Source organism: Tenebrio molitor, unplaced genomic scaffold, assembly GCF_963966145.1.
Source record: "Tenebrio molitor unplaced genomic scaffold, icTenMoli1.1 SCAFFOLD_289, whole genome shotgun sequence".
Taxonomy (NCBI): Eukaryota; Metazoa; Arthropoda; class Insecta; order Coleoptera; family Tenebrionidae; genus Tenebrio; species Tenebrio molitor.
The window spans coordinates 1-24,998 of record NW_027184128.1 but is presented as its reverse complement, the minus strand read 5'-3'; the positions used below and the strand labels follow the sequence as shown (position 1 = coordinate 24,998).

General features: G+C 64.8%; 3 protein-coding genes and 1 non-coding gene across 4 annotated transcripts; all 4 read left to right on the top strand.

Annotated features, from left to right (window-relative positions):
- The first annotated feature begins 5,512 nt into the window (after nucleotides 1–5,512).
- LOC138140828 (tyrosine recombinase XerC-like) lies at nucleotides 5,513–6,337 on the top strand. Its single transcript, XM_069061736.1, has one exon. It carries the CDS (start codon nucleotides 5,513–5,515, stop codon nucleotides 6,335–6,337), a length of 825 nt encoding a protein of 274 aa, XP_068917837.1.
- Nucleotides 6,338–10,879: 4,542 nt separating this feature from the next.
- On the top strand, nucleotides 10,880–11,374 carry LOC138140827 (single-stranded DNA-binding protein-like). Its single transcript, XM_069061735.1, has one exon. The coding sequence runs from the start codon at nucleotides 10,880–10,882 to the stop codon at nucleotides 11,372–11,374; it is 495 nt and encodes a 164-aa protein (XP_068917836.1).
- Nucleotides 11,375–13,473: 2,099 nt separating this feature from the next.
- On the top strand, nucleotides 13,474–14,739 carry LOC138140826 (replicative DNA helicase DnaB-like). The gene has a single exon (XM_069061734.1). It carries the CDS (start codon nucleotides 13,474–13,476, stop codon nucleotides 14,737–14,739), a length of 1,266 nt encoding a protein of 421 aa, XP_068917835.1.
- A 9,140-nt stretch (nucleotides 14,740–23,879) lies between these two features.
- TRNAM-CAU (transfer RNA methionine (anticodon CAU)) lies at nucleotides 23,880–23,954 on the top strand. The gene has a single exon. It is a non-coding gene; the product is annotated as a tRNA-Met (tRNA).
- The last annotated feature ends 1,044 nt before the right edge of the window (nucleotides 23,955–24,998 follow it).

Sequence of the window (24,998 nt, the reverse complement as noted above, 5' to 3'; positions counted from 1 at the left end):
CTGGTAGCGTCAACGAGACCCCTGTGTCCCTGAGCGGCGTCGAGGTGGCTGGCGGGGAGCTGGTACGCCTCCGGGTCTCGGCTTCCGGGGCCTGGGAGCTGTCCTGCGGGTCGGTCACGAAGACCGCGACCGCGCCTGTTCCCGCGGCTTTGCAGGGTGAGCCCGACGACGTCTACATCAACTCGCCCTACGCCGACAGCCGCCCGATCGGCGGGGTCAACGTCGGCTACTACACCACCACGCCCCGAGACTGGGTGCGGACCGTCGAAATGGACCCGCCAGACGGTGCTCTCGCTGCGTCGCGTGCGATCGTCTCCACCCCGGCGCGGAGCATCCTGCAGGACCGGGCTGCGGCGGAGGGTGCCCGCATGTGGATAGACGCCCACGGCGTGTTCCACTGGCGATCCCTCAAGCGCTGGGGCACCGGCGACCCGGTGCTCGCTCTGACCGATGTCGACCTGCTCGGGTACTCGCTCGGAATGGACTACGACTCCACGTACTCCGGGGTGACCGTGTCCTGCCTCGTCGCTGACACCGAAGCACGCGACCTCGCAACGATCACCCTCTACCAGGGAACCCGCGACGCTATGGGTCCCGGCGACGTAAACACCGTGCTCATCGAGCCGCCGCAAGATGAGGACTGGCCCAAGATCGACAACTCGCTCGACACCCTCGGGAGCACGGGCTACATCCCCGGCTTCAACCGCGGCAGGCGCTCATGGCAGGGGGCGGTCAGGGTCAGCGAGGACGGGACCGTCGAACAATGGCCGTACGGTTCGCAGGGGCACTACGTGGACTTCCGATTCGAGACCATCACGCTCAAAAAGTGGCTCCACGTCACGACCGTCCGCCAGAACCTGCCGCCCGGCGAAGTTGTCGAAACCCGATCCGTCGATCGAGACCTCGCCTCTAGCGGTCTCTGGAAGTCGTGGAGCAACTTCAACCTGCCAGTCATCCGCGGCCACGCCCGCGTCGCGTGGGTCGAGGAGAAGCGGTACGCGACCAACGCGACGACGCAGACACTGCCCCGCCTTGAACACGACTGTTCATGGTGGGTCCAGGGCGCGGCAGTGCAGCGGCTCACGGACGACCTCGCAGCTAGGTACGCGAGCCCGGTCGTGACGATCACCGGCCTGTCGATCGTCCCCGACGCCCGTATTGAAGTCGGTGATGTCATCACCGTCACCGACTCGACCTATGCGGGGCTCTCCGCGCGCGTCGTCGTGACGGGCCTCAACGTCGAAACTCGCAACGGGGCGGCATCCATGTCGCTTGATGTCGAAGTGCTCAACGTGGAAGCAACCACAGGCACGTACGCAGACGTGCAGGCTCGCGCCGACTCGTCCACGTACGCGCAGTTTCAGGCCCTGATCGGGGCCATCACCTACCAAGAACAGGAGGCCCAGTGATGGCGTCAGGCAGCACAGGCACGCCGTGGAATATCCAGTACCCGATCGGCAGCGACCAGTACGCGTTGACGTCCGACCTCGCCGCGATGGCCTCCACGACAGGACTCGCCCTCAGCACCGTCCAGGAAGCAGCGGCCGGCATGAAAACCGCTGTGGAGAGGGGCGCCAAGCTCACCTCATCGCATGACGTTGATGCGATGCGCACGCCAGAAAATGTTGGCCGATGGTACGTCTCATCAGCCGCAGAGGCCGCAGTAGTGAGCGGGGTGAAGCCGTTCGGCGACTTCCCGTTTTCGATGGACGTGCTCTACATCAACCAGGCGGCATGGCAGATCGCCTACCCGGGCGGGAACGGCGGGCAATCAGACCCCGTCATGCGGAAGTACTCGCCCCTCGCGCCAGCACTGGGCTGGTCTGAGTGGAAGCCGATCCTTTCCGGGGCGACGGCGGGACAGCCGGATCAGAACGCGCAGCGTGACGTCCTCCTCCAGCGCTCTCGGGTGCGGCACGGCGGGAGGATCGGAACGGACGGGCGGACGGTCGTGGCACTGTCCTTCGACCACGGGTTCGCAAAGTTCCGTGACCTGATCCTCCCGCACCTGACCCGCCTCGGCCTCCCCGCAACCGTCGCCGTGAACACGGACACTCTCGACGGCGGCGAGTCTGCTGGGGTGTCCTACCCGCAGCTACAGGAATGGGGGATCCAGCACGGCATCGAGCTCGCCAACCATTCCCGGTCCCATTCCGATGCGACCACCGACAACGGCATCACCGACGCAATCCTGGGGTCGCTCGACCTGCTACAGGAGCGGTGCCCGGAGGTCACCGTCGATGCGTACATCATGCCGGGCGTGTCCGGGAGCGCGTACAACGGGTTTGGTTCCGGGGAGACGGAGTCGCTGTGGTGGACCCACATCGCGGGCCGCACCATCCTGCAACACCATGCCGTCGTGACTGCCGCGATGCTTGGGCAGGCTGTGCCCTGCGATGGGGTGCCGGTGCAGACCGTGGACCGCGCTTCTCTGGACTACCCGTCTGGTGCGGCCGACGCACAGTCCCGGATCAGCAGCCTGCACGGCACCGGGTACGGCTTCCACGTCTTCATGCACCCGAACCGGGCTGACGCGGACGGCTTCATCACATCGACGCGACTCGTGGAGTTCCTTGAGTTCCTGGCGGCAGAGCGCGACGCAGGCCGCGTGGAAGTGCTGACGGTCTCCGGCGCGGCCTGGGCCGACGCGGGCAGCGCCCGAAGGGCGGACCTCACGACCGGCGCGTCATGGTCTGGCGGGTCAACCACGCTCACGCTTGCTCCTCTGCGGGAGTGGGCGCGCGGCTCCCAATGGTGCCTGTCCGCCGACACCGAGACCGGCACGAAGCTGACCGCCACGGACGACACTGGCGCGCTGGACACCAGCATCACTGCCACGTCGACAGGCCGCGCACGGCTCTACTTCACGATCCCCGCGACCGCATCCAACATTACGGTCACGGTGGGGGCGGGCACTGCCCCGCGAGTCGAGCCGGTCTAGTCGCCTGTAGGTAGTTCATATCCGGGCGAGAGCCCGTCGCGGTCGCACACCGCATATAGCACACAGAAGGGGGCCGTCAACTATTGGCGGTCCCCTTTTCTGTGCCCAAAAACTTTAGGGGGAACACCATGGCGCGAGCCTACAAGTACATTACGAAGTTTACTAGCCCGAACCAGAACGCGCGGAACTCCAAGGTCAAGAGCTTGACCATCCATCATTGGGGAGGGCGCGGCCAGAAGTTCGATAACGTCGTGCATTGGCTGTGCCAGAAGCGCGCGGGGACCAGCGCGCATTACGTGGTCGAGGCGGGGAAGGTGGCGTGCATCGTTGACCCGGACCGGCGTGCCTGGCATGCAGGATCGAGCCGCGGCAATCATGAGTCGATCGGGATCGAGTGCCGTCCTGAGGCTACCGAGGGCGACTATGCGACTGTTGCGGCGCTGATCGCTGACCTGCGGGCCGTGTACGGCAATCTGCCGCTTGTCCCGCACCGCCACTGGACTAGCACGGCGTGCCCCGGAGTGTGGGACCTGAACAAGCTGGACAGGCTGGCGCGCGGTAAGGCTCCGTCTGTGCCGTCTCCTGGCACGTCCGCACCGAAGCCGAAGCCGTCGAAGCCTGCTGTCGATAAGGCCGGGAATCTGGTGGTTGATGGGCGTTGTGGCGTGTCCACCATTAAGCGGTTGCAGCAGTTCTTGAACTCGGTTCGTACTGAGCAGATTGCGGCGGATGGTCGCGCGGGTGAGGACACGTGGCGGTCGCTCCAGGGGCATCTGGGTGTGAAGCCGCGTGATGGGAAGGTCGGTTGGCAGTCGTATAAGCCTGCCGAGCTGGGTAACGGGATTGTGGACCGTAAGACGGCGTGGGGGTTCACGGGCCGGGGCTCTAAGGGTTCTCCGACTGTGAGGGCGTTGCAGTCGAAGACGGGTATGGCTGTGAAGGCGCAGGACGGTATTTGGTACGAGTCCACGACGCGCGCGTTGCAGTCTTGGCTGAACCGGAAGGGCTGAACCGTGTTCTCGTCACCGTACCCGGTGCCGCGTGACCGGTTGTGGGCGGTCCTGCTGCTGGTCGGGTGGGTGTTCGGTGTGGGGGGCGGGGTGTGGGCTCTTGCCCGCCCCCCGTCCAGCTATGAGGGCGTCACGGTCTGGCTGACCACCCTGTGGGGCCTGCTGTTGCTGGTCGGGTCGGCAGGCGTCGTTGCAGGGCACGTGCTACGCCGTCACCGCATGGAACTGGCTGGACTGTGGCCTGCTCTCGGCGGTGTCGCACTGTACGCGGCACTGTCCTGGCAGGCAACGCTTACTGACTCTCCCGGCACCGGCACTCGCGCCTGTCTCATGATTCTTCTCGTCTGCATTATCGCGGCACGCATTCGTTGGCTGCGGCGCGTAGAGAAGCGGGTGCAGGCCGTCGGTCGTATCGGGGGGTGCGATTGATGGAGATTCCGCCCTGGGTGCTTGCGTTAGGGGCAGGCGGGATTAGTTTGCCTGGCCTGTGGGCTGGGTTTAAGTGGATTGTCGGTATTTTTCAGGGCCGTACGGAGGCTTCGCGTAGAGCGGAGGCGGACCGGGTGGCGGCGATTGCTGAGCGTGAGGATAGGGCGTACCGGACGCTGGAGCAGGCGATGGCTCGTCTCGACTCCGACGTTAAAAGGTTGAGCGCTAATGGTGTTGCTGACCGCGAACGGATCGCGAATCTTGAGCGGGAGAACCGGACTTTGCGGTCCCGGTTCGACCGCCTGGATTCCGCAGTCCGTGTCGCCCTGTCCCGGATCCACGACTTGATCAGGTGGGAAGAAGACGGAATGCCGCCCCCCCCACCATGGACGTTTCGGTCTATTGCAGACCTGCTAACGGAGGATAAGCATAAATGACGATTTGGAACACACAGTTTTGGAAGGCCACTACGGAGCGGGCTGTCGCGACGGCGGCACAGTCTGCCATCGCCGCACTCGGTACTGATCTGATTGGTGTGCTGGACATGGACGCTACGGCGGTCCTGTCCCTCGCGGCGGGTGGCGCTGTCCTGTCGGTGCTCAAATCTGTGGCGGCCACTGCTGCTACTGGCGGCCCGTCGCTGGGTGGCGAGGCGTTGACGGAGCGGCGAAACACTCACCGCGCCGACGTGTGAGCGTGGGCCGTCACTGACGACACTAGCGCCCCGGCCCCATCACGGGATCGGGGCGCTAAACGTGTACCAGGGGTCAGGCGATGGTGGCGACGCGGAAGGTGGCCGCAGGGCCGATGAGGGACGTCGCGGCGGCGCGGGCATCCAGGCCGAGACGCTTAGCGGCGGTCGCGCACGAGATGGCGTAGGCGATGCGCTCGGCCTCGGTGTTGATGCCCTTGTCCTCCATTGCCTCGATGGCGTCGATGAGGCGGCTGATGGGCTGAGCGGCGGCGAAGGTGCGAATCTTGTCTGCGGCGGTGTTGTTGTTCGTCATGGCTCTACTGTAAGCGCCCGCCTACAGTCGCGTCAAGCCCGTTCTTGTGCCAACTTTTTGTGTCGAGCCGTCACGGTCTGTAGATCGTGGCGGCTCTGCTCTCGGCCCACCAGTGACCGATAACTATGCTTAGCCGGAAAGGCCAGGTCATGAACAACCAGATTCAGGACTTCCTACAGTGGGCGGAACGGGACCGGCTAAGGTCTCCCGCCACCATCAAGCGCTACCAGACAGTGCTCGCACAGATACCCGACCCGCTGAACGCGACCGTTGAGGACATCGAGGCGTGGTGGACTGGGCGCTACGACAAGAGCGCAGCCACCCGCCAGAACGAACTCGCGTGCCTGCGGACGTTCTACAAATGGGCAACCCGGTTCGATCACCGCGCGGACGACCCGACCCGCCGACTCGACGCCCCCAAGGTGGACAACGCCTTCCCCCGCCCCATCGGCAGGAGCGACCTGAAACGCGCCCTAGACGCCTGCGACGACCGAGGAGTCCCCGAACTGCGCCGAGCCATCGCTCTAGGCGCATATGGCGGTCTACGCGTCTCCGAGGCGGCATCCCTGGACTGGGAGCACATCGACCTCGACCGGCGCTTCCTCCGCGTCCGGGGCAAGGGCCGCAAGGAACGCCTCGCCGGACTGTCCCCCGTCCTACTAGACGAGATACTGCCCGAGCTGCGATCCGGGAACGTTGTCACGGCGGGCGGGCGGACGTACACGGCAGACGCCCTACAGCGCCGCGTGAACCGCCACCTAACCTCACTGGGCATGGACTCCACCTTTCATAAGCTCCGTGCCCGCTACGTCACGCAGGGCATTGCCGAGACCGGAGACATCTACGCTGTGGCGCGCGCTGCCGGGTGGGCGTCCATCGAGACGGCCAAGCACTACGCGGCCCTATCTGACGACTCCCTCCACCGCATCGCCGCTGCTGCGTCGAAGTGATCCACGACCCCCTGATCTGCATTCGTGCAGGTCAGGGGGTCTTTTCTTGTCTCCGCAGGGTCACGGGACGGTAACGATCAAAGTTTTTTGCCCAACCGGCTTGACGCCACCCTCCACGCCGTCCTATGTTTAACCCATCGCCCCGGACGAACGGACCGAACACCGGCACCGGGGGGCGAGGAACAACCGCCCGTTGGTACGCCGACGGAGGAAGCCGAGGAGGCAACCCATGTCCACCACTGGATTTGAGAAGCGCATCGCCGAGTACGCCCCGAACCTCTCGCGAGGCCAGGTTAAGAAGATCGCGCGGAAGGTCGCCGCCCGCGCAGAGCGGATGCAGACCGAGCATGACTTCTACGATGCTCTCCGCGTCCTCGGCATCTCCTCCGACCCCACCGCCCGTAAGGCCGTCAAGAATATGGAGACCGCAGCATGAAGCCGATGAGACGCGACGAGCGCATCCGCGCAGTCATGGCCGAGGCCACCGCCCGCGCCAGCAGGAACCGCTCCGCTTACGAGGAGCGGCAGCGGAAGGGGTCGGCTGGACTGCCGCCCTCTGCTTTCCCCCGCGCCCGCACCGGCTCGGTCATCAACCGATCCTCGCCCCGCCGCACCACCGGCAAGCACAACGCCCACTGACCAGCCCTTCCATTTGCCCCCAGATATAGCCATGCGGATACAGGAGACACCGATGAACACGCCCACCCCCCGCCCGCCCATCGCCCACACGCACCGTGGCAAGCCGCGCCCCTTCACCATCGAGGGCCACCACGCGGCGACCAAGCCCGACCGCACCCCCACCCACCGCAAGCCCGGACCGCCCGTCGTCCCCGAGCGCATGGGATGGTTCTACGGGGGGAAGACCAACGCCTGACCTCCCCCACACTCGCGCCCCGCAACACACGCTCCGAAGCACAGCAAAGGAAACGCTAATGCTCACCACTGTCGACACTCTCGTGATCCTGACCGGCGTCGGATTGTGCTGGATCGGTGCCGCCGTCGCACTCGACCGCATCATCACCATCATCGCCCGCCATGTCCGCTGACCGCCGCGCCCCCCGAAAGCAGCCCGCCATGAACAACCCTTTTAAGCCGATCCCGCAGCGTCCCGAGCGGTACGACGAGACGTGGGAGCGACGCCGCGACCCCATCGCCTACCAGGCCGTCCGCGAGGTGACCCGCCGTGGCTACTGAGCTGGCCTATCCCGATCCGGTGGGCGATCTTGCCGCCGCGAATGTGGACCGGGAACGCGAACAGGTCGAGTTGGACGTTATCGCGGGCATGGCTATCCAGTCGCTCCTCTCGCGCCGTGCCACGAATGAGCAGTGCGCGGACATGGTGCGCGGCCTATCGAGGTGGATCGCCGCATGACTCTCACCGCGACCAGGTACGCGGCCATGCTCGCCGCCGACGCAGACGCATACGCGCGACTCCGAGGCCGACACATCCGCGCACACCTCTACATCACACCGCATGGACTCGAATACAGGAGCCGATGACATGACATTCGAAGGCAACCACGCCGGGCGCGACCCCGCCCGCGAACGGCTCGACGGCTGGAAGACCGAATGGGAACGACGCATCAAGGCCGAGAAGGAGCGGGACAAAGCGCGGGCCGGTGCTCGCCTCGCCTTCGACCGATACCGGGAGGTGCAGGCGGAGCGCCAGAAGGTCGTTGACGAGCTGTACCGCATCCGCGCCGACGAGCAGCCCCGCCCCCTCACCGCCGACGCGATCACCGACGAGGCCCGTGACCGCGCCTACCGTGCCGTAGCCGCGCTCAGCGTGAGCGACTGGGACGACACGTCCGGCGTCGCGAAGGGCCGCGCCATGGCGCTGGCCGAGGCCGTCATCACCGAGATCATCCGGCCCGAACCCCCGGCGCGCCCCGAAGGAGCCGAGAACATCGAGCGCCTACTCACCGAAAATCTGGGCGACTTCCGACCGCCCGTCGAACCCGAGGCGATTGCGGACCTCCTCGCCTCTCGCGGCGTCCGCGCCCCCGAGGAGATGAACCGATGACCGTTGTCGAATCGCCGCAGCAGTACACGCGCCCCCTCTACCAGTACATGGAGGGCTTCGACGTTGAGGACTACATCGACGCCGACGCACACCGCACCGAGCAGGCACCCGACCGCGCGCACGTCCTCATCCTCGACGGATTCGCGTACCAGCCAGTCCCGTCATACCCCCTCGACCTGGCATGGAGGCGAGGACAGTGACCCGCCCCCTCGTCCGTAAGCGCGGCGCGTGGTGGTGGATCTTTATCGGCCACACCCACTACGCGCTAACCGACTACTACACCACCAACGTAGCCGCGCACGACGCCGCAGTCAGACACGCAGCAAAGGAGAACGCGCTCCGATGAACCCCAAGTCCATCACCCGCCTCGCCCTCGAAGCCATGGACAAGCACGACCCCGAGAAGGAATGGGACCGCGCATACAGGGCCGGGTGGGAAGACCGCAACGCCTACAGGTCCGCCGACGACTGGCCGTTCGTGCAGGACACCCCCAACCCCTACCGCATCGAAGACGAGACCAACCCGAGGTTCGAATGACACTCACCGTTTACGAGTCCCTGGAACAGGGGTCGCCCGAGTGGTTGCAGGCCCGTGCGGGGATTGTCACCGCGAGCGTCGCGGGAAAGCTTCTCACCGCCACCGGGAAGGTCGCCAACAACGACACGTCCCGCGCGCTCACCGAGACGCTCGCACTCGAACGCCTCACCGGACGCGTCAACTACACGCCACCCAACTACGACATGCGACGCGGAACAGCACTCGAAGACGACGCCCGCAACATCTACGCCGAACGATACGGCGTCGGTGCCGAGGTTGGATTCGGGCGCATCGACGAGGACGGCTACTCATTCGGCGCATCGCCCGACTACCTGCTCGCAGAACAGGGTGGCGGTGCTGAGTTCAAATGCCCGAAGCCAAGCACCCACTTCCGCACCATCCTCGAAGGCAACGTCCCCCGCCACTACCTCCCGCAGATTCACTCGAACATGCTCGTGTTCGATGCCTCCTGGTGGGATTTCATGTCACACGATCCCGGACAGCCGCCATTCGTGAAACGCGTCTACCGCAGCACGGAATGGGACGAGCTGATCACGGACGCCGCGCTCCTCGCCGAGGAGAACATAACCGCACTCGTCGGCGCATACCTGCACAACACCCGCAACAACCCCAGCACCCCGTACTGGGACCCCATGGCAGACGAGGAGGAGATCACGTTTGGCTGACGAGTGCAAGCACCCCGGATGCGACTATCCGCCATACCGGATCGGTTACTGCACCACGCACCGCTCCCGCTTCCTGCGCGGGAAGGACATGGACGCGCCACGGCGCGGAACCGTCCCCATTGAAGACCTGTTCTGGGCCAAGGTCAACAAGACCCCGACCTGCTGGGAGTGGACCGCAGGAAAGAGCAAGGAAGGGTACGGAGACTTCTGGATCAACAAGACGATGCAACGGGCGCACCGAGTCTCCTACGAATGGGCGAACGGGCCGATCCCCGACGGTATGCAGGTAGATCATTCGTGCCTTAACGAGGGGTGCGTCAACCCAGCGCACCTGCGCCTCGCGACCAACGCTCTTAATGGACAGAACCGTAGCGGCCCGTACGCAAACGGGACGTCCGGCCTACGCGGCGTCACCTGGCACAAGGGGTCGCGTCGGTGGATCGCGTACTCGACCCTCAACTACAAGCGCCACCACATCGGAAGCTTCCCCACCAAGGAGGAGGCCGCAGACGCCGTGGCGGCGTGGCGCAGAGCAAACATGCCCTACTCCACATTGGACCAAAGAAAGGAGAGTGCCTAATGGACATTACCGATTCGTTGGCCGCGAACAGCGCCCAGCAGAACTACGACGAGTACCTGGCAGGCCCCAAGACGGTAACCGTCGCGGAGGTCACGCAGGGCACCGCTGAGCAGCCCGTGAACGTCGAGCTGGTGGAGTTCCCCGGAAAGCCGTTCAAGCCCGCTAAGAGCGTCCGCCGCGTCCTAGCCGCCGCGTGGGGCACAGACGCATCGCAGTGGACTGGACGCCGCCTCACCATCTACGGCGACCCCAGCGTGCGCTACGGAGGCAAGGAGGTGGGCGGGCTGCGCGTCTCGCACGTCTCCCACATCGACAAGCCGATCACCGTCGCGCTCACCGTCACCCGTGGCAAGCGTGCCCCGTTCACCGTCCAGCCCCTCCCCGACCAGCCTGCCCCGCCCCCGATCCCGTCGTTCCAGACCGAGGACGACGCCCGCACGTACTGGGTCAAACGCCGAGACGAGGGCGCTTCCCCCGACGAACTCGCCGCCATCCAGAACGCCGCACCAAAGGAGACCGATACGTGATGTGCCTGAAATGCCGACCCCACACCCCGAACCCGGCCGCAGAAACGCCCGCCGAAACCCCCGATGATGTCACCATCGGCGAACGCTACATCGCCGAGGCCGTCCGCGTCCTCGACAGCCTCGACGCCTCCTACACCATTCACGAACTCATCGCCACCGCGCGATTCCTCGAAGGGAACGACTGAAAACATGGCTCAGATCAGCTTTGAAGGCCGCATTACCGCCGACGCCGAGATTAAGTACGGCAACGACGGGAAGCCCCGCGCCACGTTCACTGTTGCCGAGAACTTTCGGGCACAGAACAGGCAGACCCAGGAGTGGGAAGACAGCGGGGTGACGTTCCACAACGTGACCCTGTTTGGTCGGCAGGCCGAGTCCGCGCCGCTCACTAAGGGCCAGATCGTCACCGTGGCCGGTACGCAGAAGTCGCGGGCGTACACGAACCAGCAGGGCGAGCAGAAGCAGTGGACGGAGACGACGACGAACACGGTCGGTGTCGTGCATGTTCCGCAGCGGCAGGGCGGTCAGGCTCCGTCTCCGCAGGGTGAGCAGTGGAACGCCCCGCAGCAGGCCGCGCAGCAGTCGTGGGGCGGTCAGGCACCCGCACCCCAGCAGCAGGCGTGGCCCCCCGCCGCACAGCCCGGCTCCGGACAGCAGGACGGTTACGGAAACCCGCCCTTCTGAGACGCGCCCAACTCTCAACAAATCTTTGACAGTTCCCCGAAAGGAAACCCCATGGCCTGGACCACCGTTGCACTCATCGCCATCGCCGCAATCGTTCTTCTCGCCATCCTCGGAGTCATCGCCCAGGCGATCATCGCCCGCGCCGCAATGAAGAACTTCAAGCGCGTCTCAGAGCAGATGGACGAGGACTTCCGAGGCTTCCCCCGCCTCTAACCCCCTGATCGTCCGTTCACGTGACCACCCCACCGTGACCGGACAACAGCCCCCGCGACGCAGAACACGTGCGTACGGCTCAACCCCACGCGGGGGTACGAAACACACACAGCCGCTCAACTCTGGGCGGCTTTTCTTACGCCCTGAGGAGGCCACCCGATGCGTCCACGCCGCCACTACCCCATCCCCTACCACTACCCCGGCACCGCAACCGAGCCCGCCACCGTCGAAGTCGAATGCGCGTGCGGCGAATGGGGATTCTTCTCCCAAGCCAACATCAACGGAGGCCCCGACGCATGGGGGCCAGATTTCGAGGCCCACGAACGCGAGGAGGCGTTCGACTAAAACCCGGTCAGTAAACGTTACGCCGCCAACGTTAACCCAACCCCCCGGAAAGGAACACATGCGCCAACAGTTCACCATGACCATCCCCATGGAATACGCGATCAGCAGCAACCGCACCGCACCCATCTGGCTCCGAAACAAAGTCAAAAACGGGATGCGCGAACTCACAAGAGAAGCCGCCAAAGACCGCTACCCCGTCGGGAAAGCCAACATCTACGTCGGCATCCACAAGCGCACCGGCACCCTCTACGACCCCGTGAACCTGACCGACACGTTTAAGGGCATGGTCGATGAGCTGGTGACGATGGGCATTCTTGACGAGGACGACCACAAGCACGTTACCGGCCCCTTCGTATACCACGCAGGCACCGACAAGCGCCTCGCACCCCGCACCATGCGCGCCACCATCACACTCACCGACTACTCGACCACGCCGTTCTAAGGAGGCGCTATGACACCCGCCATCATCCGCTGCGACAGGCACCGCGCCGAATACCAGGCGTGGCTCACCGCCCCTTATCTGCACGCCGAGCGGACCGAGTACACCGTCACCGACAAGCGCGCCGATCTCACCGAGCTCAACCACGAGCGATGGAAGCGGCGCATCCAGTCACAGCTACGACTCATCACCGAAGCGTGCATCAACCGGAAGGGGTGCGGACAGTGACGTTCCTTGACGAGTTGCACCTGGTTGGCGCGCTGACCGACGACCACGACACCGAATACGACGGCACCAGCTACATCACGCCGTCACTCATCGACCACGACGACGGAAAGGAGGCACGCGGCATTGGCGACCATGAGAATCCGATCCCTTAAGCCCGAGTTCTTCGACTCGCCCTCCACCGCTTCTGCTGGACCCTGGGCGCGCATCCTGTTCATGGGGATGTGGTGCATGGCCGACGACTGGGGAGTCGGACCCGCGAACCCCAAGGAGTTGGCCGCGTCGATCTTCCCCAACGACGACCAATGGACCAGCAAGGAACTTCCTGGACTGTGCAAGGAAGTTGCGGACAGTTACGGGGTGGTGTTCTACACGCACCGCGGACGCCCCTATTTCCAGATTCCGACGTGGGAGGACCACCAGATCACGCAGCGACGGGCAAAGCGACGCTACCCGACCGCCGACGACCCAGAAAGCCTGCCTGACCAGGCATCCCCTGAACTCCCTAGCATCCGCAAGGAACTTCCTTGCGCTGACAAGGAAAAGTCAAGTTCGGAACAGGGGAACAGGGGAACAGGGGAACAGGGGAGCAGGGGAGCTTCGGGCAAGCCGAAGACACCGCCCGCCACCAGAATCCCCGAAGACTTCACCATCACTCCCGACATGAGGCAGTGGGCCACAGAGAAGGTCCCCGGACTCAACATCGAATGGGCTACAGAAGGCTTCATCGACTACTGGCGATCCGCCACCAAGAACGCCGTCAAGAAGGACTGGACCGCTACATGGCGCGGCTGGATGCGTCGCAACTTCGAAGACGGAAAGCTCGGCCCGCAGCAGTGGCAGAAGAATATTGACCCGTTGAAGGATTGGTGAATCTATGCTCGACCCCTCCCCCGAATCAGCCGTCATCGGTATCGCGCTCAACGACCGCCGAGCCCTCGATGACCTCGACCTGCTAGAGCCCACAGACTTCCGCGACGAACGACTCGGGGAACTGTGGGCGCTGATCCGGTCGCAGCACCAGGCAGGCAAACCCCACGACGTAACAACTATCGCCGCCCGGGCTCGCGTTGATGGGCTCACTGCTGATGATGTGCAGTCCATGGCGATCATGGCCCCGATGGGCGCGTCTGCGGACTACTACGGCGACATCGTGGCAAAGGAGGCACTGCGGGATCGTCTCCGCGCGGCAGGGACCCGTGTCGCCCAGCTCGCGTCCGAAGCGGACCTCGACCAGTTGCCCGACATCGCGGAAGTGTCCCGCGCCGAGGTTGATGCCGCAGCAAAGATCGGCACGTCTATCGCTGGCATCCGCGCCGGGGACTACTTCGATGAGTTCCTGGCCGAGGTTGGGAAGTCCGTGAAGATGATCCCGACGCCGTGGATCGACCTCGACCACCTCATCGGCGGACTCCGCCCCGGTGCCGTCTACGTCATCGGTGCACGCCCTGGTGTTGGCAAGTCCGTGGTCGGTCTACAGCTCGCGGACGCGATGGTGAAGCACGACAACGGCCATGTTCTGTTCTCGTCGCTGGAGATGACGCGCGACGAGATTATGAAGCGCCTCATCGCGCAGACCGCTACCGTGCCGCTCTCGACGTTCGATCCGGGAGGCATGGATGCGGGGCGGGCGGCGAAGATTCAGGCGCACGCCGATCAGTTGCGCGCATCGAACATTCACCTGGACGACCGCGCCACCCTGACGCCGGGCGCGATTCGTTCCACGGCTCGCACCATGGCGCGCCGCGGCCACCTGTCCGGAATCGTCGTGGACTACCTACAGCTCATGCAGGGCGCAGGCAAATCGTCCGCGCCGAGGCATGAGCTGGTCGCCGGATTCTCCCGCTCACTCAAGATGCTGGCGAAGGAAATGCAGGTCCCCGTCATCCTCCTGTCGCAGTTGAACCGAAACAGTACACAGCAGGGTGCGGGGCTGCCCGGCGTTGCTGACCTCCGAGAGTCCGGCAGCATCGAGCAGGACGCCGATGTTGTGATCCTTCTCCACCAGGACCGCGAACAGGCCCCCGGCGAACTGTTCATGAAGGTTGGCAAGAACCGGCATGGCGCGACGGGGAATATCCAGCTCGCCTTCGAGGGGCACTACTCGCGTGCCATGACGATGGGCAGCGGATGGAGCGGCTGAGCATCGAGGAGCGCCGAGAACAGTACGCGTGGGCGATGAACACGCTCCGCCTCGGACAGTCCGGCCACCGCCCCGCACTACACGCCGAGATGCACCGGCAGGAAAACGCGGTCATCGACATGCTGCCCGCGCATCTACAGGAACAGATCAGGAGCAACACATGAGTAAGCGCATCGAAGCCATTAAGCGTCTCGCCGAGACGGACCCGTACTGGAAGGGCTACATCGACGGCATGAACCGGACGCGCGAGGCAGACGCTACCGAGTACGCCGAGTACGCGCGCCTCATGCAGGCCCGCATCGACCGGAACACTGACACGACCGACTACGACTCGGAATGGCGCAAGGTCCCGAACGCGGCCGATCTTGGAGCGCCCCGCATCGGCTGACATGCCCACTACTGGCGAGCAAACCCCCCGCCAGCGAACGAACACCCCCAAGCCGCACCCGACACCGGGGCGGCCTTCTTCATGCCCGATTCCATCGATGTAAAGAAAGGTCCGCTGATGAGTCTACCAGAACGCCCGAAGCGCGCGTACGGATTCAACCGGATATGCAGCATCCCCGACTGCGGCGGCAAGCACTCCGGACTGGGGTTCTGCAAGGAGCACTACGGCGCGCTCAGGAGGCAGGGGGACCCCCTCGCGTCCCCCAAGCGCGCTCGCACGCCCGCCGAGGCGCTGGCGCTACGCACCGTCCGAGAGGGCGACTGCCTCATCTGGACTGGCTCGCTGAATGACAAGGGGTATGGGAACGCCTGGAACGGCAGGAAGTCGGAGGGGGCTCACCGCTTGGCGTACCGCCTGGCGTTCGGCCCCATCCCGCCCGGGAAGGTAATCGACCACGTCTGCTGGAACCGCGCCTGCGTGGAGCCCTCGCATCTTAGGGCAGTTCCTCAAAAGTCTAACTCTCGCTACCGGAGCGGGAGCAACGGGTCGGTCACGGGATACCGGAACATCACGAGACGCCCCAATGGGAAATACCAGGTCGTCGTGAAGTCGGAAGGCGCGCCGCACTATGGGGGCGTCTACGAAAACCTAGAAGACGCGATACGCGTAGCGGCATCGCTCAGGGAGCGCCTCTTTGGCGGCTTCGCTGGGCTCGGATGAAGAAAAGGACTACAGAAATGGCCCGCCTCGCACAGATTGCCCCCGCCCCGGGAGGATGCAAGATCGATGCGATTCTTGCGCACCTTGACGACTGCCACCCCGACGACGCGGCCACCGCACGCATGTGGCTGAGCGCAAACATCCGTGGCGAGTGGAAATACGCCCACCAGGACATCGCCGACGCACTCACCGACTACTGCCGCGCGAACAACCTCGGATCGGGCGTGTCCGAGGCGTCCGTCCGCCGCTACAGAAAGGCCCAGCGATGAACAACCCTTATGGCCACTACCGCCGCCACAACACCCCCGCCGCCGAGCACATGGCCGCGCTATGGAAGGAGGTCGCGCGAGAGCACGTCGCCCGGTCCAGCAGTGCACGCCAGCACGCCAGGGACTGCCACGACTCGATGGACGCCGCCATCCGCAGGGCGAACAAGGCCGAGTTCGACGCGGCCACGTACCGGGCCGACCGCGACGCGGCAGAAGAGGAACGGGACGAGGCCGCGCGGGAGCGGGACTTCATGCGGGCAGTATTGGTCCACGCGAACAAGGCGATCGCCCGCCTCCGCGCCGATCCGATGCGAGCGGTGCCGAAAGGAACTCCGATGACCACCGATGACCAGAAGCTCACCGAGCGGATCAGGGACGAGGTGGCGGGAATCGTCATCGGCTCCGGCTACTACGCGACCGCTATCGGCATTGATGAGGCCGGGGAGGTCGCCGCCGCTGTCCTCCCCATCATCCGGGAAGCACAGGCCGACGCGTGGGGCGAGGGGCACTCCTGGGGCTGGTCCGATGCACAGGAAGCGCATGACATGCGGCAGGTCATGCCCCGTTCCGAGTGGCGTCTCTGCGCCCCCAATCCCTACCGGACGGAGCAGGCCAATGGCTGACCAGCCCTTCACGCCGCACGCCGACTCAATCCAGACCGCCTGGGTGCTCATGTGCCAGCAGTCAAGAGTGTCCACGCAGCCCCCGGCGGAGGAGCTGGAAGCCGAGTTCGACCGCTTCATCGCCCAGGTCAAGGCCGAAGCGTGGGACGAGGGGTGCGAGGCGTTCGAGGCCGCGCACAAGTGGGACAACACCGAGCCATGGGAGCACCTGATCGGCAACCCCTACCGAGGAGAGCACACCAATGGCTGACGACTACACGCCGAGCGAGCCGACGGTGCGGCACTCCTACGTCGTGATCGAGGCCCGATCCGACCGGTTCGAGGCCCGCGCCGAGTTCGCCCGCTTCATCGAGGGCATCAAGCGTGACGCGGCCCGGGAAACACTCGACGGGCTGGCAGAGAACTACGAGCACGACGCTTTCATCCGCATATACCGCGACACCCACTACCCCGAGGAGGCGCGATGACCACCCTGTACCGCCCCGTACTGATCGAGTCCGCCGAGCAGGCCGAAGCACTGCCCGAGGGGACGGTGGCGACCGACCCCGACGTGTGGCCGGTCGAGAAGTTCCAGGGCCGCTGGGAGAACGACGCCGACAGGTTCGACCACTCACAGATGGTCGGCTGGTCGGCCCTCGTGCCCATCGACGCCGAGGTGCAGGCCGCGAAGATCAAGGCGTGGCAGGAGGGCGTGAACTTCGCGCTCCCGAACGCCGAAACGACTTGGTATCCGCAGCACAACCCCTACCGCGCCACCGAGTACGAGACAGGAGACCAGGCATGACGACTGAATACGAGGCGATCACTGAGAGCGAGTGGAAAGACCTCGCCACGACAGAGACCACCCACCTAACCGATGAGGAGAAGGACTACCTGCCTCGCGCCTGGGACGAGTGGATCGCCCGTGTCAAGCGTGACGCCTGGAACGAAGGGTGGACCGCCGAGCTGGACGACAACAACCCCTACGAGGAGACCCCGTGAGCGCTGAACTGATCGACTGGGACGACGAGGACGCCGACGTGTGCGGCGAAACCTACGACCACGACGAGGAGACCATCTACGAGGACGACGACGTGTACCAGTGGACTTGCCGCCGCTGTGGCGCGGAGGGGTGGGAGGAAGCATGACCACCATCGACCGAGACCGACTGCGCAAGCTCGCAGGCCGAGCGACACCTGGCCCGTGGGAGAACACCCGGAACGGGGTGCAGCAGACCATCGACGCCGCGACCAAGGTAGGCGACTACAAGTACGAGGGCGTCGGGATCGTGCCCGAGGAGTACGTGCGGCAGGAGGACGCCGAGTTCATCGCAGCCGCGCGCTCCGCTGTCCCCGCCCTGCTGGACGCTCTCGCCTCCGCTGAGGACCGCGCCACCCAAGCCAAGGCGCGGATCAGGCACCTCGAAGCGACAGCACAGATCACCGTCCGCGAAGCCCTCCGCGCCGAGTCCGAGCGGGACGAATGGCGACAGACCGCACTCGACGAGCGCGGCGCTGCACTCGACGCACTCGAACAGGTCAAGGTGAGGGACAGGCGGGTCCAGGCCGTGCAGGACCTGGTCGATCAGGCCGACCACGCCGGCGACTGGACCGTCACCTGCACCCACCTCCAGCGGGCAATCGACGGGTGATCGGGCTCGCCACCTGCACCCTGCTCATCGCAGCCCCGGCATGGATCGCAGGACACTGGATACACCAACACCTAGACGGCCCGCCACGCATCAAGTGGCGGGCCTTACTCATGCCCCGACACCACAACCCCAAGGAGGCCGAGTGACGAACCGGCTAGCCAACATCCAGCCCCGCATCGCAAAGAACGTGACCGCGCGGGCACTCACCATCGATATTGAACGACTCCCCGGCAAGGCCCGCGTCTACCACCGAGGCCTCACCATCGAGGGCCCGCTGTGGGACCTCAACGCGTGGAAGCACACCATCGGACGCCGCATCCACGCAGACGACGTTGTGGAGTGGCCCCGCACCATCTGCGCCGCCGCCCGCTGGTACGGCGAAACCGAGGTCATGTTCGCCGCCGAATGGGAAGTCGGAGGATACGACGGATTCATGCGCCGAGTTTGGGAGTGGGTCGATAACGCCGACCTCCTGATCGGCCACAACATGGACGCCTTCGACCAGAAACACCTCATGGGCGGATGGGCCGAAATGGGCTTGCCCGCCCCGTCACCGTACAAGGTGATTGACACGCTCAAGATTGCGCGCAGGTCGTTCGCCATGGAAAGCAACACGCTAGACGCACTCGCTAAGCGTCTCGGTGTTGACGCGAAAACAGACAAGTACGACGCCCGTATCGCTAAGGCCGCTGTGGATGGCGACAAGGCGGCGCAGGAAACCCTCGCCTCCTACAACCGCGGCGACATCATCGCGTCGGAGGCACTGTTCGACCGGCTCCGCCCCTACGCGAAGGGTCTGCCACACATGGGCATGTGGGCCGACTCCCCACACGCATGCCCGAACTGCGGCCACGACATGACCCCCACCGGCAAAACCGTGCACGCCAACGTCCAAGCCTACGCGGCACTCAAGTGCGGCCACTGCGGAGCACGCGGACGCGACACCGTAAAGCTCAAGTCGCCTACCCGCACCAGGGCCGCGTAATGCATCCCGCGATCGAAGCCGTCACCTGGTTGCCGTCATGGTTCATGCTCGCAATCGCATGGCATGTCATGGCGGTCTTAACGATAGGAAACAAATGAGTACACACATTGACGCTATGCGCGCATGGTGGGATGAGGCCACCCCCGGCATTCCGGAGACGGGGGATACGTACATCGAGGATGAGCGGCACCGGGGCAGTTCGTTCCGCATTGTCGAAGCGGCGGCGGACCACAAGTACGGCTTCGACAACATCCGCATCCTTCACCGTGCCCCCAAGCCGGAACCCGCATGGCATAACGCGGTCGCCGTGATTGCGTCCCCCCGGTCCACGGAGCGGCAGGTGTATGCGCGCTACGCGGGGACCTGGTGGGGAACTGCGGGCGACGAGGCGTACAGCGAAGACCTGGCCAACGTCACCCCGTTGATCGAAGCGAAGGTGACAGGCGAGATGCGTGACCGGGTGCGCGACTACTACCGGACAGAGCATCACGTAGAGCTGCCCCGCGACGACGCATGGCTTAACGACCTGCTGACGGCCGCTCTGGGCGTCAATCCCGCATGATCGCGTGGAATGTCCTCGCACTCATCACCCTTACAGCCACAAGCCCCATCATATTTGTGGCACTACACCCAATGGAGGATAAATGAGCACCCTATACCGCCCCGTCCTGATCGAGTCCGACGAGCAGGCCGAAGCACTGCCCGTCGGGGCGGTCGTCCTCCGGCGCGGAGACTCCGGCCCCTGGCAGAAGGTCACTAACCGCCGCATGGGCAACCACTACCGGGGCGACTTCGCCGCCATCGGAGACCCCGGCCTAGTCGGCCACACGGCCCTCGTACCCATCGAAGCCGAGGAGGAGCACGGTGCGCGGGGCGACGGAGAGGCCGAAGACTTCTATCTTACGCGCCGCTACACCACCCCCTGGGAGGCCGTGTAACCCCAACCCACCCCCTAAAGGCCCGCCGCTGTAGTTGAAGCGGCGGGCCTTATCCATGCCACAACACAAGGAGGCGCTCTTGCCCACCATCCACAACGGCGACTGCATCGAGATCATGAACCAGATGCCCGCCGAATCCGTTGACGCCATCGTCACCGACCCCCCATACGGAATATCCTTCATGTCAGCAAAATGGGATGCCACGCCGCCCGGAGTTCAATGGGCCGAAGCGTGCTACCGGGTACTCAAGCCCGGTGGACACATCGCCGCTTTCGGTGGCACGAGAACCTGGCACCGCCTCGCCGTCGCAATCGAAGACGCCGGATTCGAGATGCGGGATAGCCTCGCATGGCTGTACGGGTCAGGATTCCCCAAGTCGCACGACGTGGGGAAGGCTATCGACAAGCGTCCCGGTGCATCCCAGCACCCAGAGTTCGGGGCCGCGATCCGTGCCGCAATGACTGCAAAGGGGTACACCAACACATTCGATGTCGCCGAAGTCGTGCTGGGAAAGCGAACCGGCGCTGTTGCTAACTGGATCAAGTACCAGTTCCCCGAGGCTCGCTGGTGGCCCGCCCTGCGCGACCTCCTCGATATGGACGAGGCTCGGTGGGGACCAGTAATCGCCGAGGCCGAGCGGACGAAGGTGGGCCAACGTAACGGCACCGATCTTGAGTACGCGCCGGGCGAGGGGCGTCGGCGAGATGCGACCGTCCTTGACATCACCGCCCCCGCAACCCCGGAGGCTCAGCAGTGGGACGGTTGGGGCACGGCGTTGAAGCCCGCGTTTGAGCCTATCGTTCTCGCCCGTAAGCCCCTCGCCGAGAAAACCGTGGCTAGGAACGTCCTCGCGCACGGGACCGGCGCAATCAACGTAGACGCATGCAGGATCGAGCCCACTGACGGCTACGCGGACAACCGGGTAACACAGGGCCTTAACACGGCTCGAACGTCTTACGAGTGGAGGTCGCAACGTAAGACGTTCGAGCCGTCCCCGTCTGGTCGTTGGCCTGCGAACGTGCTACTCGACCAACACGCCGCCGCATGGGTCGACGAACAGAGCGGGGTGAGCGTCGCCACAAGGACGGCAGTAAGCGACGGACGGGGGGCAGAGGGATCGCACATCTTCTCGAGCGCATCCCTGGGAAGGCACGACCCGGGGAACTCCTACGCAGACCAGGGCGGCGCGTCCCGTTTCTTCTACACCGCGAAGGCCCCGAAGCGTGAACGTCCGAACGTGGACGGTGTGCAGCATCCCACCGTGAAGCCCCTCGCGATCATGCGATGGCTGATCCGGCTCGTCACCCCACCCGGCGGCGTCGTGCTTGACCCGTTCGCGGGAAGCGGCACCACGATTGAGGCCGCGCTAATCGAAGGCTTCGACCCGGTCGGCATCGAAATGGAAACCGACTACCTACCCCTCATCCAGCACCGTATCGACCGACAGGCCGGAACACTCCCCGCCTGAAACACCCCCGAAGGCCCGCCACGCACCGAAACGTGGCGGGCCTTCCCTGTACCCAGAAAGCAGCCCCGTGAACCCCGACCAGCCCGTAACCGAACTTTTCACACAGCCGAACTGCATGCCCTGTAAAGCCGTCGAGCGAAAGCTGAACCAGTACAACATCCCCTACATCGCGCACGACATTACCCGGGACGAGAACGCACGCGAGAGAGTCAAGGCGCTCGGATACACGCAAACCCCCGTCGTGCTCGCCCCGGACGGAACCTCATTCTCCGGCCTCCACCCCGGAAAGCTGAGGGCACTCCGCGATGAGTAAACCCATGATCCGCAAAAACGGTGACGTGTGGACCGTGTACATCCACAACCGTGCATGGAACACACGCGCCACATGGGCCGACGCACTCAAGCATGGGAGCCGGATCGCAGGATACGCGCGATGCATCCGAATCCAGCGCGACATCAACCGCATACACGCAGCACTTCAACGAATGGGGGAGAGCCGATGAGTAGCACGTTCAGCATCGAGGCCCACGGCGGTTACCAGCAGACCGGCGAAGAAGCCGCGCGCATGCACGCCCGCGTCCACTACGGGCACGACAACTTCCGCTTCGTGTCCAAAGAGGTGACCAGCACCAACGAAATCCGTGACGGCGCATGGCGGCTCATCCGGGTACAGCCGATCTACACCTACACGTTCGAGGAGGCCGAGTGACGATTGGCAGTGACCAGCTCGACGCATGGGGGAAAACGCTCATCGAATGCGACAACCTATACCGCGAAGTGCAGCTCCTCATCCGCATAAACCCCGAAGCGTACAACGTAGACTCCACCGCCCTAGCAGCAGTAGGAGTCGCCAACGCAGACGCATACGACGATGGCGGCATGGACCACCCGATTGCGTTCGCTAGGCGGTGGGCATGGCACCTCGCCGCCGAAAACCGCAGCATCCCACCCATCACCAACACATGGGTGCCGCTGATCCAGTACGTCAGCGCACACCTGCAATACCTGACAGGCGACGACCGCGAACTGTTCGGGCAAGAGTTGCGACGGTTGCGCGGTCTACTCGGGGCACTCGTCAACGAGAACGGGCTGGCACAGGGAGAAGCCGAGGCGCTGTCCGCCATCAACTCACACGCGGCCAGGAAGGCGCTCAGAGCATGGGCACTCACCAGCGACCGCATGATGAAGCGCAAAGACATCGCCCGCGCATTCCCTACGCTCACCGACCGCGAATGGACCATGCTCCGCGTCCGCAAACACCGCAGCGACGAGGACATCCCCGCATACCACTACCCCGTCCGATGGGCCGCAGAAATCGCCCCCGAAGACGGACCCATCCCCTCCGAATCATGGAGCACGCCCTACAAGGACGCCATGAGCGACCGGGATTGGTTCTCCCTCGACAACCTCGACCCCGACACCGTATACCTCGATACAGCATCCCGGACACTGGTATACGCCGACAAGGGAAAGAGGAAGACCCAGGAGAGCCCCGACGACCTGTAACGGTTTTACGGGTACACTGAGGGACATTGTTTCCTGCATTGAGCCAGAACACTTAGAGTCGCTGGCACGAGTTGCTATCACCAGAAGATAGCCGGACGCCTCCCCTCGATAGCGGGAGGCACCCTAACTCCCCGTCGTTCTCCGGAACTGGCGGGGATTTTCTACATGCAGCCTTGAACTCCCCCGCTAGACAGCTGAGCTAGCGGACTCGTGGGGATAGGCGAACATATCGAGTAGCGCACACTCGCAGTCGCGTAAAGACCGGACGATCACTCGGACCCCAAATCCGACATCCCCGGCACGTTCCTGCTAGCGGCCGACACTTACCGGCCCGGAGTGCCGCAGCGGTCGGTTCGACTCCGACCAGGAACACGAGCAGTGTCGTACCCGAAGCGGCCACAACGGGGACAACCGCGCAGACATACGCCGACGCGGCCAGCGCCCGAGAAAGTCGGGCACGAGGGTTCGAATCCCTCCGACACTGCACACGCACAACGTCTAGTACCGCCCACGCGGCCCAGGGCTAGACCTCAAAAGACCGGGACACAACCACGCCAACACGGCGAGGCAAACCCCGGCAAGCATGTGCACTTCGTGAGGGTGCACATGCCGAGGCGGAGTGGGGAAGTCTGGTAACCCGCAGGGCTCATAACCCTTGAGAACGCCGGTTCAAATCCGGCCTCCGCTACCACCGCCGCTTGATGAAACAGCAGACATGCGCGCCTCAAAAGCGCGTGCCCACGGGCGTCCGGGTGCGAATCCCGGAGCGGCGACCACGGAACGACCACAACAGGAGGCCCCCATGCGAGCACATGAACTCTGGCAGGATGTCGAGAAGCGCGCACCCCGGGCACTCCGCGTCTCCGCCGAGCTAATCAAGGCACTCGTGGACGAGCCATCCAAGCATCTCGTCCCCAAGGTCGACCCCGCCACTGGGGCGCACATCGGCATTGACGCGACCACCCCCACCAACCCCTCGCCCCTCACCGTAGAGATGGGCGACTGGCTGGTCCAGCACCCGAGCGGGGACATCGAGCGGGTGGACGCCTGCACCTTTGCCGAGGCGTACACCCTGCGCGACTAACCCCACACACGTCCCTGTCCGCCTGCTCGCCCCACCGGGTTGAGCGCACGGGATGACCGCCCCCACGGCAACGCAGCTGTGGGGGCCATCGACTACACGCACGGAGGTAGCAGCCATGGCCCGCGCCAAGCACCCATGCCGAGAGCAAGGGTGCACCGTGCCATGCCCACCCGGCATCTCCCGGTGCCCCGAGCACACCAGGCAGCGAGACAGGGCGCGAGGCACCACGGCACAGCGCGGGTACGGCACCGCCCACCAGCGCCTACGCCGCGCCCTATCCCCCATCGTCCAGGCCGGGCGGGCCACGTGCTGGCGGTGCGGCCTACCCATCGCCCCAAGCGAACCATGGGACCTCGGGCACGACGACGAAGACAGAACGATCACGCGCGGACCTGAACACGCACACACATGCAACAGGTCAGCAGCAGGACGAGCCGCACACGGACTCGCACCACACAACAGGCAGCGCTGACCTGCAACGCAAGCACAACACGAAGCGATGCATCATCAACATGCATCAACATGCAGCGTCTTGACCTGCGCTTATGCAAGCGCGCCGACGCTCAACGGATCGACGCGAACGAACTTGTACCAACCTCGCGACGCTCCGACCAGGGGGGATACCCCGACTCGGTACAAACCTCCGAC

Bases quoted from the DNA above. Each gene is read 5' to 3' on its own strand.
- LOC138140828 (XM_069061736.1), top strand. From the start codon at position 5,513: ATGCTTAGCCGGAAAGGCCAGGTCATGAACAACCAGATTCAGGACTTC.
- LOC138140827 (XM_069061735.1), top strand. From the start codon at position 10,880: ATGGCTCAGATCAGCTTTGAAGGCCGCATTACCGCCGACGCCGAGATT.
- LOC138140826 (XM_069061734.1), top strand. From the start codon at position 13,474: ATGCTCGACCCCTCCCCCGAATCAGCCGTCATCGGTATCGCGCTCAAC.